This window comes from Symphodus melops (genome assembly GCF_947650265.1).
Source record: "Symphodus melops genome assembly, chromosome: 17".
NCBI lineage: Eukaryota > Metazoa > Chordata > Actinopteri > Labriformes > Labridae > Symphodus > Symphodus melops.
This window is the reverse complement of record NC_136707.1, coordinates 16,915,084-16,928,239: the sequence shown is the minus strand read 5'-3', so window position 1 is coordinate 16,928,239 and position 13,156 is coordinate 16,915,084. Positions and strand designations below refer to the sequence as shown.

The window sequence follows — 13,156 nt, the reverse complement described above, 5'->3', positions numbered from 1 at the left end:
ACAAGCTTGCCCCTATCAGGGATGTCTGGGACACATGAGTGCAGCTTCTTCCACTGATGTTCAACCCAGGGCCATAGGTGTTGTGTTTTACAACATCCTCGATGTATCTGCATATAATGCATTTGTGTTGTGGACCCACATCCACCAAGTAATGGAAAAATAATAGTAAATATACATGGGTCGAAATTGACCCGTAACACCATAGATGTTACTATAGTTAAAATTATTAAAATGAAAAAATAAATAAAACAAATTTATTTAAGAGATGTGTTCTAATACCCCTCAGTGATAGTCAGGTAACACAACAACCTTTTATTTATTTATACAATTCTCTTGAGGTTCATTTTACCATTTTTTTAAATTGAAATCGAGGGGTATACTGACAAAAAAAAAGGCCCAATGGCCCACACCAAAAATATTAAAACCAATATTTTCATGGATAAGGAAGCCTAACAAGGTAACCAAGAGATGAGAAACAAATTGGATGATAGATAATTGTTTTCAGTGTATTTTACAGCTGATTTAAGACATGGGTCAAAACCGACCCGTTAACATAAGAGATGGTAACAGAAAGCTAACACAAGACGAGGGTTAACCGAGCACCCTGCCTCCTCTTGTCTTGCCTTACCCTGCCCCTGGAGTCATTTTTATGACCCTTTAGTTGAGTAAAGAGGGGGAGAACCTTTCTGCCCTTGTCCGCACATTGGCCTCGAGCAGTTCTGGACCCCTCCAAATTCTGCTTGCTTTTTCCTTTCGCTGCCTTTTCTTCTTCTACTTCCAGGGCTAACTCTCTCTCTCCGGTCTACTGAGACAAGTGGCTCACCTCTCAGTCCTGATAGGAGGCCTGAGCTGAAAGTTAAAGGCAGGTAACGCTGCACTTGTATGAATGTAGGACACACTCTTAACCACTCATTTCCATTCAGGTTTTTTTTTTCTTTTTTTAAATAAAATCCCACAGTGGATGGTTTCTCTGTGGGCTGCACTTGGTGGTGGCTGCTATGGTTGTCCATGGTCTTGCACACCTTGAAACTGCCAGTGCCCCACAGTTTGTACATTTTGCTCCATTCCAACTCCTTCAGCTGTAGACATGTGGATGTTTTTATACTATTTTGAAATGTTGTTTTTTTTGCTGGACAAATCACTTCAGCCCTTGAAAAGCTGACAAAAGAATGAAATTCATGCGACTTTTTTCTCTCCTCACTTGCTTCCTCATTCTCAACATGTGACACATTATCTGAGCGTATCTTGAAAATAATACTGGAAACATGAAGGAGGGCTTTATCCTATTTATCATTACTTGGATATAGCTCTGTGTGAAAATGATAATCAATGCTGATTTAATATATGCTGAATGCTGATTACATTGATTTTTTTTTTCTCGATTTATTTGTAAAAAACAACAACAAAAAAAAGATCTTTGTAAGCTACTAATAAGCTAGCCTGCTGCTTAAGCATTAGTGAGATGGATGTTTGCGATGAGAGAGTGGATGAAAATGAACGGGTGAAAATTGCTGAACCTATTTGTCCTGGGATGAATAAATCCTTTAGGTCACAAGGAGTTTGTTTCATGTTGTATGATTCCCTGTTTGTGTGCTCTGGCATTTTGACAGTGGGTTTACTGAAGGATCGTTCCACTGTAACTGCCCTCATCTTCACCACAAAAAGTCTCCAGAGACTCCTGCATGGAAGAAATGCCAAGTTGTTTTTGTTTTTTGCCAGTGCATCTGTTTTTTTTTGTTTTGTTTTTTTTTAAAAACACTTGACCCCGCAAATGCTTGTGATCAGGTCAATGTCACCACAGAATCTGTGGGAAGCCTGGCCTCCATCCCTTCCTTCGCAGTCTTTAGCACTACAGCAGCTGGCGAGATTCAGCTGTCTTCTCTCAAATCACAGACTGCCTGAAACAAATGTTCTTTGATTGAGATTCCATTACGGATGTAACAATAAACCTTTGAGCTGCGATTAAGAAAAGTGGTTAGGTGATTGATTAAAAGTGTGAGTGGAGTAGTGCATATGGAATTACTGGATGCTTGTATTTATGTTTGTTAAAGAGTAGTATGAGGTAGTTGAACACTATATTTTGATTCTGTGCAATTCTCCCTTAGAAATTCCCACTACCCAGAGGTGTATTTATTTGGTTTGCATTAGATGGTGCATTTGATGTTTAGTTGCAGGTCCTTCCTATGTCTTTTTTTTTTTTTTTTTTTTTTTCTGGTTAAGGTTGTAAATCAGTCGTTCATTTCATAGAAGCTGTCACAACACGTTGTTTTTCTTTTTCTTTCTTTTTTTTTCTGTTATCAAATCTGTGCCAGCACATTATGTATGTTCATTTCATAAATTGACTACCGTTGGCAACTGGACCAGACAAATAAAACAAAAAAAACCTTTTTAAATCATCATCAACATCTATGTTTTTCTTTTTCCCATACCAGTGATTATTTTCTCATACGCATTGTTTATGATCTTCAAATCTTGAAAGCGATTTTGCCGCTGAAAAAGGGACATCAACGTGTGAAAATAGGTTGAGTAACTTGAGTGATATGTTTGGAGTATACGTTAGCATATCCAAAAAAACACATTTCTTTATTCAATGATGCGTTTGTCTTTTGGCTTTACACAGTTGCGCTCTCTTTCCTTTTTAAAGGTCTTGGTAGTGCTTGGATCTCAACTATGTCCGACATTGCTGATAGAGGGGAAAAACCATTCACTGGGCTTTGAGGCTGTAGTAATACTGTTAATAACAACACGTGGATGAAGCATGACACAGGAATCTTAAGTAAGCCAAGTAAACCCCTACATTGCTGATCCTGGATCACATGTTTATCCCCTCACTTATGAACTGTGGCTCGTATCCTCATTACAATCTGCCACATTTACAAGAGTCAAGGTTTGGTCTATATTGAGAAACGGCAGGTACACGCTTAACAGCACCACACTCCGGCTCTGTCACTCTTCTGTCTCCAGGGCTCGATAACATCCAGCAGAATGTTCTTAATTATGCTTGGTGTGCAGCATCTCAGAGAGAAGAGAGTTACAGGGCAGATCTCCCAGAAGGTGGCGCTGGTACAGATACTCCTCGACCTGTAAGCTTATGCTGCGTACTTCAGGCAGCCGGAGCAGCAGCTGGCCAAACTTGTCCGAGTGTCCTGGATGACTCTGTTGGGTGTGCTCCATCAGGGCCCTGTTAACTCTTTCTTGCGTCTGCTCCACCTGCCTTCGGCTCTGCACTGACTTCACATCTAATACATAAATACAACATTGACACATTCATCGTAGACGCACGATATGTAAAAACATTTATGCTTGAAGTTTCCTTCGTCTGCATGCATTGCACAAATCAAAGTTTATCAGAGTCTGGAGTTCTCGGCTGGTTGTAAAGTGACATCTTTTCTTTTTGGCATTTTTAATGAAGCATTCTAAAATGATTAGACTAGGAAAAAGCTCACCAGGGTTGAATAGTACCAAGTACTTGAGGCAGATAAACTCGTGTCTGTCCAGCTGGAGTGCCTTCAGTTTGGGCACCAGGTCTTGTGTCCTTGATACCAAGGCACTCAGTGTTGCACCAGCCTGAGACATGACGGTCGAAACATCAATCTGCATCAGAATTGACGGAAAGGAGTGATCAAATTGCGTGCGTCCTTAAATGGTACGAAACGCGATATCAAAGATAGCTAAGGAGAATTCCTCAACATTCCCCGTTAGCATCAAGCTGTACCTGTTGTCCTGTGACTAAATATATGCAGCCTTCTTTGCCGTAGGTCACCTGTCTACACAGGTGATCAAGAACCAGCAGCTCACTCCAACAGCTTTGTAGCAGCACCATCTGGTCTTCCACCTTTTTGGAGAAAAAAAGAACGTCATGTGAAAATAAAATGCGCTTGTTTTTATATCTCACGTGAGCAACCAACACAGCAGAGAAGAAATGCCAAATGCGTTCCATCTGATGACAGAATTCTACAGCTGTTAAAGGTTTTATGCATCATTGAAAAGTTATTATTCATCACCTTAAGCTCCTTGAAGAGTGAACTGTTCCTGGCCCACTCCACAAGTCCAAACAGAGTCTGGTCTGCCATTTTGCACATGATACTGAATGTGTTCAGGCAGTCGTGTTTGCCCCTGTTGGCCTGCTCTCTCTGCAGACTGGAGAGGACTTTGGCACACAGCTGGCTCTCATCCTGATCCCCCTCCAGGAGCTGGCTTAGAAAGTTGGGTGTAATGGGGACTGATGAGGGGATGTGATTGGTAAGGTTGGGGGTCTGGCAGAGCGGGGTAGTTGAGCAGGGGGATGATGCTGGTGTGCTTCCTGTTGAGAATGAATTAAACTGATTGACTGAATAGTGTGCAGAGGCCAGGCTGTTGCTGAAAGGCATTTCTTCTTTCCCCGCAAGTTGTCCAGGGAAGTGGCGATGATACAGTCCAGAATGGGGCAGAGACGGAGGAGTGATCACCCTGTCTGTGTTCATAGAGCAGTCCATGGGGAAACCAGACTGCTCCATGCCAGAGGGAAACGTGCTGGACTGATAATAAGCTTCAGAAGTAAAAGGATCACTTGTGTGACTGCTCATTAGTTGAAGCTCATTTGGAGCTTCTGGCCGGTGTAGCTGGGTAGTTTCCATCTTTATCCTGAAGGGAGCAGTGTTTACCTGATGAAACACGGTTTGTTGTTTTATGAGCCTGTCCCGCCGATACAGAGGGCCAAATTTATTCCTGCCACCTCTCATACGATCTGCCCTTACAGCTGTTGACCAAAGATGAAACGAAGCGTAAGAGTTCTAGCTTAGGCATTGCCAGGAAGTTTTTGTAACACTTCCATTTCTAGTGCTTATATTAGCTCCACACACAAAAAAAAATCAGATCTGGGTCATGGTTTATGACTTCATAGATAGGTCATATGGGAGAACTAGCAAGTAAGTGGAACAGAAGACATATTGCAATGGAGAAACCCATCACAAAGCATCAGTGTGTGTATGAATGTTTAGAGGTGTTAAATGTACCTTCTCTCTTCATGCCCACTGCCAGGCACTTTTGGAAGCGACAGGAGGGACAACGTTTTCTCTGCCAAAGGTTCATGGGGCATCTTTGTTGTTCTGCACAGGTATAATACTTGTTATTTTGCACTGAGCGTTTGAAAAAGCCCTGCAGAGAGAGAGAGAGAGAGAGAGAGAGAGACTGACTGACTGACTGTGAACCTGTTGTGCAAATTACTAAATATAGAATAATGCATCACTCTTGCTCGAGAATAAATAGGTGAGCTCTACAATTGCTGATTTTGGATATTCGGTTTTGCTTTAAAAATGTCCCAAGAGGAAATGCATGTTATTATGAACTGTTGAAACTCTGTCCCTTACCTTGCAGCTTTCACATGTGAGCAGCCCATAGTGGTATCCTGACACTTTGTCTCCACAGATGGGACAGCTCTCCGCTGACTCTGGTCTGCTGTCTGACTCTGTCTTTAACTCCTGGGCTACAGAATGGCCGACAGTTGATATGAAATGTTAAATGAAAAAGTGAATGGTGGCTGATGTGTCACAAATTAGAATGACAAACGATGTGTTTTTTAATGGAGACTGTTTTTTTGCGGATGTTCCAAGCTACTGAAATCAAACAAAACCGCCGCTCAAACCTTCCTTCCTTTTTCTCTTTCACTTCACCATTTTTCTTTTTCTATTTGACTAAATTACAGAGATACCAAATGTCAGCATCCTTCCCACTTTGATTCCTTTCTTTTTCTTTAAATAGTATTTGGCAGTTATCCCAATATCTCCGACAGTCACAGAGAAGATAATAATGTATCAAGAATGTAAACAGAAATCCGGTCAGATTGGGTTCGAGTTTAGCAGAATACTCGGAGGTTGAATGACACGATGCTGACCTGTCAGTGTGTCACCCAGTTTATTGCTCAGCTGTTGAGAGAATGTGGAGCAGTGTAGGACTAACCCTCTGTTTCAGACAGGACCTTATCACTCAGCTTGATTTGCTTGACTATGATCACTGATATGACCCTTACATAATTCCAACAGAACACTGGTTATGACTGCCACAGGAAGTAGCCTCTGAACTTAATATCTGTAGCGCAACAGTGAATTGTTTCTTTGCCTGTAATGTGGATTCGATATAGACACATATACATATAGATACAGATATATACATATCATTAATAAATTAGACACGATATTGCACAAATCAAAGTTTATCTGAGTTTTCAGTTCTCAGCTGATTGTGAAGTTACGAAACAAAATCAGAGAATAAGACTTCGACTTTTCTTCAAGAAAATAAAAAAAATGATACCTTTATAAACAATGTACACATCAAACCAACATTTTTAGAAACCAGCCTCAAATTGTGTACTCACATGTTGATGGTCCTTCCAAAGTAAACGGATCTACTCGGTCACAAGAGTGGGTGCCTGCAGGCTGGGTCTGCTGTGGGCGATAACCTGGTAGGTCCATTTTGGCTGACGGGGCAGGAGCTTCAGAGTCTGGCCAGCCGGATCTTCATTGTTGCAGAGATCAGACGGAGAGCCACTCAAAGGCCGGCAGCAGGCCCGACAGCCCCGGTGGACTGATGGATGTTCGAGGCCTGCAAGTGGACTTCGATCAGGAGTGAGTGTCATAAAACCTCTCCTGACTGGCACTCCTACCCAGTCAGTCAGTCAGCAAGTCAGCCAGCCAACCAGCACCTCCACGGGAGACAGCCAGATATCTACCTGCTGGAACCTCATTGTAGAGAAATGAGACCAGTATCACAGGGGAGCTCAACTGATAAGATAAGAGTCCACCGTAGAGTGCAGCTAATATCAGTCAAAACTACAGCCAATGAGATTACTCTTTAATTCCTGCAATAGTGTCTGTTTTATTAACTGTAGCACAGAAGAGCACAGCAACTACTGCAGAAATATTTTATAACAAGAAAAAACATTCGATTTGATGAGTTAAAATAGCTACATCTGTCCAAAAACGATAAAGAACTGGTGCAGTAATAAAAGACTGATATATGATCGCCTTTATGATATCATAAGAATGTTGACGCTGAAGTGACATTTTACAGTTAGTTGAGGTCGAGCTAGATAAACTACCTGTGACAATACAATCTTTACAGCAAGTCATTTTTCCCCTTTTACAAATGGGGCCCAGTCCCTGAGTTAGGATTCATTTTTAATCATAAAAATGAACCATCGTAAAATATTGCATACCTCTTTGAAAATTAAGCAATTATTTAAATGTAACAATATGAGATTGTGTCAAGGGGACGTTTCTTTTTTGTATTTTCGGTAACAATTAATAGATATCTGAAACAACTGCATGCGTCTTTTTAGTAAAGGGTCAAAGGCCACAAAGGTTGGTAGCCAGAGTTTATCTTAAGCAAAGTACGAGTTCCATATGCTGAACATGTACCGGTAGTTTAAATGTTAAAGTGAACTTACAAAGTCATGTGGAACTCGGACCGCCATTTTTTTAATGCAGTGGTGTAACAATCACAATATATTCCCCAGTATTGTTGTGAAGTGGAATTTTATGAAGTACCAGACAAATATGTCCAAACTGTCCATTACAAAGCTCAAGTAAAAGCTCATATCTATGTTCTGAATTAAAGTAAGCTGTACATCATCAGTGTAACATATCATAACATATATACACAAATAATCAATTAAACATTAAAGTAAAGTTTAAAAAAAATAATGTGTATCGCAATATAGAATATTATATTCGTAAAGTTAAACACCATGACAATATTGTTGAAAACCAGCCTATGGGTAAACAGATAAAAAAGGTGACTTTCTACAGGCTCCTGTGATGAAGCACACAGTGATGTCATCATGGCCCGTTCAAAAGGTGAATGATTATGTCATCTGCACATTAGTTTATTTATGAATTATAACAATACACGTTTCCCTGCTAGTTCACTGGTCTATTAAACTTCCAGTGTCTGGTTGTGTAGCTTATCTTAAAGAGATAAACTAATTATTACAAAACCTAACAGATGATACTGGAAGCACTGACGTGCCTGGCACTGTGTGTACCTGGAAATGATGAAAAATAGCGCCATCTGGTGGTACTTTAGACGAATACTGTAATGTTTCATGCATGCTTAATTTAATTATTAACTATTTGGTTAAAACGCAATAAGTTTTTTTTCTTAAATGAGACATTTCATTAATCAAGACAAACAAAAATAAATCAATGCAAAGCGGTAACATTTATTGAATATTTCAGATAACCATAACACAACCCTGTGTTGTCAGAGATAACACTTGGGTGTATTCAGTTAATTCACATTTATAAAAAAAAAAACATTAAAACTCTGTGGTGCCACCGGAAATTTATGTTTATTACATTTGTGATGAGACCTGAAGTAAGCTAGCTATGGCATATCTTCTTATCCACTCATGGCTGGAAACAGTCATTGCACAGGACTGAAAATATTTAATTGAAAAAAGGAAACTTTATTTCCTCACTTTCCTCACTGCTGGAGGAACACACAGGATCCCCCTCGGCAACGAACCACACCTCATTGTGCCTGTTTAACCACTTCATTGGACTGCAAGAAACACACACACACACACACACACACACACACACACACACACACACACACACACACACACACACACACACCCAACATGAAGAATAAATACACCATCAACAGATCCTACTCTTGTATGATTGTGAAATCATTGTGACTCGTTTACCTGTCATAGCCAACTGCATAGTGGAAGTCTTTATTGTACTGCGCACCAACCAAGTCAAGTGAAGAGCAGAGAGAACTAGCCTGAATTTTATCAGAAAAACATGTCATCCATCCTCCATAGGTCTTCACGTACACTTTCATTTCTGGCCATTCTTTGATGAACACCTGCAAGGCAGAAACATTTTGTAATCGTCCAGTGCTGAAGGTCAACAGTTAAATTCAATATTATAATGGCCACATGAAGACAGACATGTTTGAATGTTGTGTTTAGTAAGAAGTGTTTACCCTGTCATCAGTAGGTTTAGGGGGATTCATCTGATGGTCACTTGGCAGCAAGAAACTCATTGTAAAGAGACTTTGTTCCCAGAAGCTTTTCGCTTCAACCACTTTCACAACAACAGGAGATGTCATTTCAATGTTTTGTCCTGAAAGTAAACATTAAGAAAATACATCCTTTAACTTTTGTAAATGTCCAGCTAAACTGCCAAACTATTTCTGCTCCTTAGCCACAACTAAACACAGTCATTATAGGGTCAAGGGACTTTTTTGGGCACATTTTTTCAGAGGTTTATAAATGCTGTTTTTCTCTGTTTTTCTATTGTTTTGTTTTTAGATTTTGGACAACTGCATCGTGTTTGATGCTACACTTTTAATCTAGATGTAGATTTCCCTTTTATTCTAGATGTAGATTTCCCTTATACCCACTTGTTTCAATACAAGATTACAAAAATACAAACAAGTAGTGAATGTACGCACCATTCACGTTTTGACCAGTGATGTATCCAAACAGTCGTTTGAATGCTCTCATTAGTGCAAAGTCCATGACATAGCCCTTCTCCTCAGTGGAAACCCATTTCACTGAGCTGTAGTGGCGGAGCTGAGGGACATGAACAAACACAGTGAAGACAACCACATACAAGTTTCTTCAACATGAAAAATATATATATATATTTTGCTTGCACAGCATGCTCACCTCATATGACTCAGTATCACAAATCAGATCAAACAACAGGCATTCATTGGTCTCAGAGCAGTATTTCCCCAGAGATGAGTTTCTGTTTAATTCAAGGAAAACAATAAAAAAATAAAATAAAGGTACAAGTGCAGCTGGTAATATTTAATAGTAACTATCTGTGACAAGTAGAATTGATCATGATTCATATCTTCAATTGCTCTTTAATTCCAACTATCTAGTCAGTTATTTCATATTTTGCTCTGTGTAGAAGTGTTTCCTATTCTTTAATGCACACATTTCATTACGAAAATGTTTTTATTTGGTCTAATGCAGAAATCTACATAAAGAAAGGGACAACATTGAGGCTTCTTACCCAACTTTGGCCTCAGCTGTTAGCACCAGCAGAATGCCAACAAACCCTGAAAGAAGAATCCTGAGAGACACACACAAAGTGTTTTCAGCCAAAACAAAAACTTAACAATCTGTTTTGGTTCATCAAGTGAAAAAAAAGCACACTAAAACCAACTTTATGCACTTGCAGAGTTCTTTTTAATGATCATTATACAAGTCAATCAAAAATGACTTACATGGCTGCAGAGTGTCGGGTTCTGTGCATTCCTGAATGGTATCTTCGCAGTCTGGTCAACAGCTTATTCCAACTCTGGTTATAAAAGGCAAAGTGGACACGCCCTGAATCCATTACACAAGAAAGGAAACAGTTTTGTGGCCAATAAGGATCCAAAGCAGACACATGAAACTGGAGAGAATAGTTGCTCAAATAGAGATAAGCATTTTACTTAATGTATCATTTACATGTTTGGTAACTTTATTTTCCCACTAAATCTCTGAAGACCATGTATGTTGGGGAACGGTGGTATCAACTTTCCATTTTACCGCAAAATGATGGAAGCAGTAATGCATCCAACTAAACTAAAGAGTTATTGAAAGATATACTTTGTGGAAGAGTTGTTTTATTGGATTCGATTGTAAATATGGAAAAGAATAAACAAATCTGTAACCTTTGTTACTAAACTCTGTCCTCTAATGTGATGGTTAAAAAACAGTAACTGTGAAAAATAATCCATATTTATATTATTTAATATAATTATCTGATTAGACAACATCAGGTGGTATGATTGTGAGAAAACTTAATGTAAAGCAGCTCCGATGAAACTACCACGATGTGACAGAAACACCTAGTTCCCATGTTATATTATTTACACACACATTGTACATCATGTCCCAAAGGACAGCAACACAGTCAGGGAGAAACAAATGGGCAGTTCTGACAACATGGACTGAGTCTTGAAGAACCTGAGTTTCAAGAGAATGAAGGCTTTGTTTTTTTTTGTTGGCCGAGGACCACACCTCCTTTGTACCTGCAAATCACCCAAACCCCTTGAGTTTCTTCCCTTTTCATAAAAGTGTATTCAGCTATGGGACAAAAGGTCACCACACCGACATGTATGATATATGATAGCTGGGTTAGGCTACATGGAAAACACAAAACAAACTGAGTAGGCTATCATAATATTGCTTTCTCCAAAGTGAGACATTTTGTTTCATGAGGTGATGGTAAATGCATTATTTATTGTATAGTCCAGCGTATAAATTGGATAATGAAATGAAATGAGATAAAACAGAAGATAAGGAGGTTGGAAAGCTGCAGAACATATTGAGTTTTGACTTTAAATGAGATTTCTGTTTTAATTAGGAACACGTTTTGGTGGTGACGGCTTACAAAAATCAGCATGAGTGTTTGTTTTCTTACAAGTACTACCATTAAAAACCTTTGTCAGAACACTTATTTAGTTTATACACATAAAAACTCTGTGTTCTCACAGTAAGCTACACGTACATCTCTTTTATAAACTATCTGCAGTAAACTATCTGTGCAGATGAAAGAACATAATATATATAAATTATTGTGTTGTAAAAAATACTTCCATGATTCTATTGTAAATGACCTAGGTAATGGCATTCACACTACACATTTAGGCCTACATGCTACGATACAATACACTGGAAATGCATCCGTTTAAGCCACTAGAACTTTATTATCACTTTGGTCAGTAAACATTCAATAGGGGCCCTGGAGCTTGAGCAAAGCAGCATTTACAGGATTTTCCACTAATGGCAAACACTCCCTCAGGTTCAAATATCTAACCACTAAAGAGCCTGTTCTTGATTCATTAATGCTCACTGGACTTTACATTTATTTTCTTTCATAAACCCTTTGTACATTTTGTGTTTTTTTTTATCATTCTTAATATTTGACATTTTTTAAATTCTATTTTATAAATTAGCAATTGCTTCTTATAATATATTTTATTGAAGTCCTTATTTCCCATGTTAGCTGGTTTTGCACCAATACACCAAGACCAAAGGCATTACTCTGTGGGCACATTGGTAGTTTTAAAGCTGCCACCCGTTACAGATGCTAGACAACACGATGTAACAGCCTGCTATGTGTGCAACTCTTAATAGTTACAGTCTATTGTGCCACTTAGCCTGTATGCCAGTATCTGACCAAACTTGGGCTAAATGTAGCCTCAGACAAGACTATGATGGAAGAAAAAATAAATCAAATAATAAATCAAATAATCAAATGTTTATGTTGATGTCATATAAACTTTAGCCCCTTCTAGAAATAACATATAGCTTGTTGAGCGTGCCAAAGTTCCCGTTCTGTTGCTTTTTACCGAGGGGGTTATTTGAGGGGCGATGCGAAAAAAAAAAAAAAAAAAAAACCTTGTTTGTATGATGTTTTCACAATTGATTTTTGTATTTAGAATACTTGTTCTTTATTCCCCTCTAGAGGTAAATATGGGAAACTGACACACAAGATACACATTTTCATCAGGTCGGCCCAGTCATACCGTGGTGTATGTATGTGTGTGTATGTATATAGAGGCCACACACACACACACACACACCCACACACACACACACCCACACCCACACACACACACACACACACACACACACACACACACACACACACTAAAAACCTACAAAAAACATAGCACAAAGTCAATTTCTTCTGTTAATAAACTTTATTACACTGTTACAATGTACAGTCAGACATGTAAGTTAACAAAATGGCATACAAATGAAAAACATACAATAATAATTTCAAGTAATTTCACTGACAGAGTAAACAAAGAACTTTGTCCTTGTTAAGATTATTAATAATATAATAACATACAGGGTTTTTTTTATAATTACTTGTGAAAAAATAGTCAAGCCAGAAGCAGGCCTACAGGCTCTTAGGCTGTAAACAAAATGTGTGGTGAATGTGTCCCATTCAGTTCCGGTTCATACTTTCAAGATAAAAACAACTTTTAAAAAAAAATCCGTTTGTGAGCCAGATGAAGGTCTTGGAACTGATAATTAGTATTATCAATGTCTATTGAAATGCAATTTTATCATGTAATTGCTAAAGTTTGTACTGTTTTAACACAAACGATAAAAGCCCTGCGTGCGTGAATCAAAGGACAAGGTGTCACATTG

General features: G+C 38.8%; 2 protein-coding genes across 2 annotated transcripts; both read right to left on the bottom strand.

The window, feature by feature from the left end:
- Positions 1 to 1,117: 1,117 nt before the first annotated feature.
- Positions 1,118 to 6,449, bottom strand: nr5a5 (nuclear receptor subfamily 5, group A, member 5; the record flags this gene model as incomplete). The annotated part of the gene is made up of 7 exons (XM_079365444.1): positions 1,118 to 3,239; positions 3,447 to 3,594; positions 3,716 to 3,835; positions 4,005 to 4,738; positions 4,995 to 5,136; positions 5,349 to 5,464; positions 6,353 to 6,449. The coding sequence occupies 7 exons, from the start codon at positions 6,447 to 6,449 to the stop codon at positions 2,992 to 2,994; spliced, it is 1,605 nt and encodes a 534-aa protein (XP_079221570.1). The 3' UTR covers positions 1,118 to 2,991.
- Positions 6,450 to 8,177: 1,728 nt separating this feature from the next.
- On the bottom strand, positions 8,178 to 10,320 carry soul5 (heme-binding protein soul5). The gene is made up of 7 exons (XM_079365999.1): positions 10,231 to 10,320; positions 10,017 to 10,076; positions 9,662 to 9,743; positions 9,445 to 9,565; positions 8,974 to 9,113; positions 8,690 to 8,853; positions 8,178 to 8,538 (listed from the first exon to the last, which is right to left on the bottom strand). The coding sequence occupies exons 1-7, from the start codon at positions 10,257 to 10,259 to the stop codon at positions 8,424 to 8,426; spliced, it is 711 nt and encodes a 236-aa protein (XP_079222125.1). The 5' UTR covers positions 10,260 to 10,320; the 3' UTR covers positions 8,178 to 8,423.
- Positions 10,321 to 13,156: the final 2,836 nt, after the last annotated feature.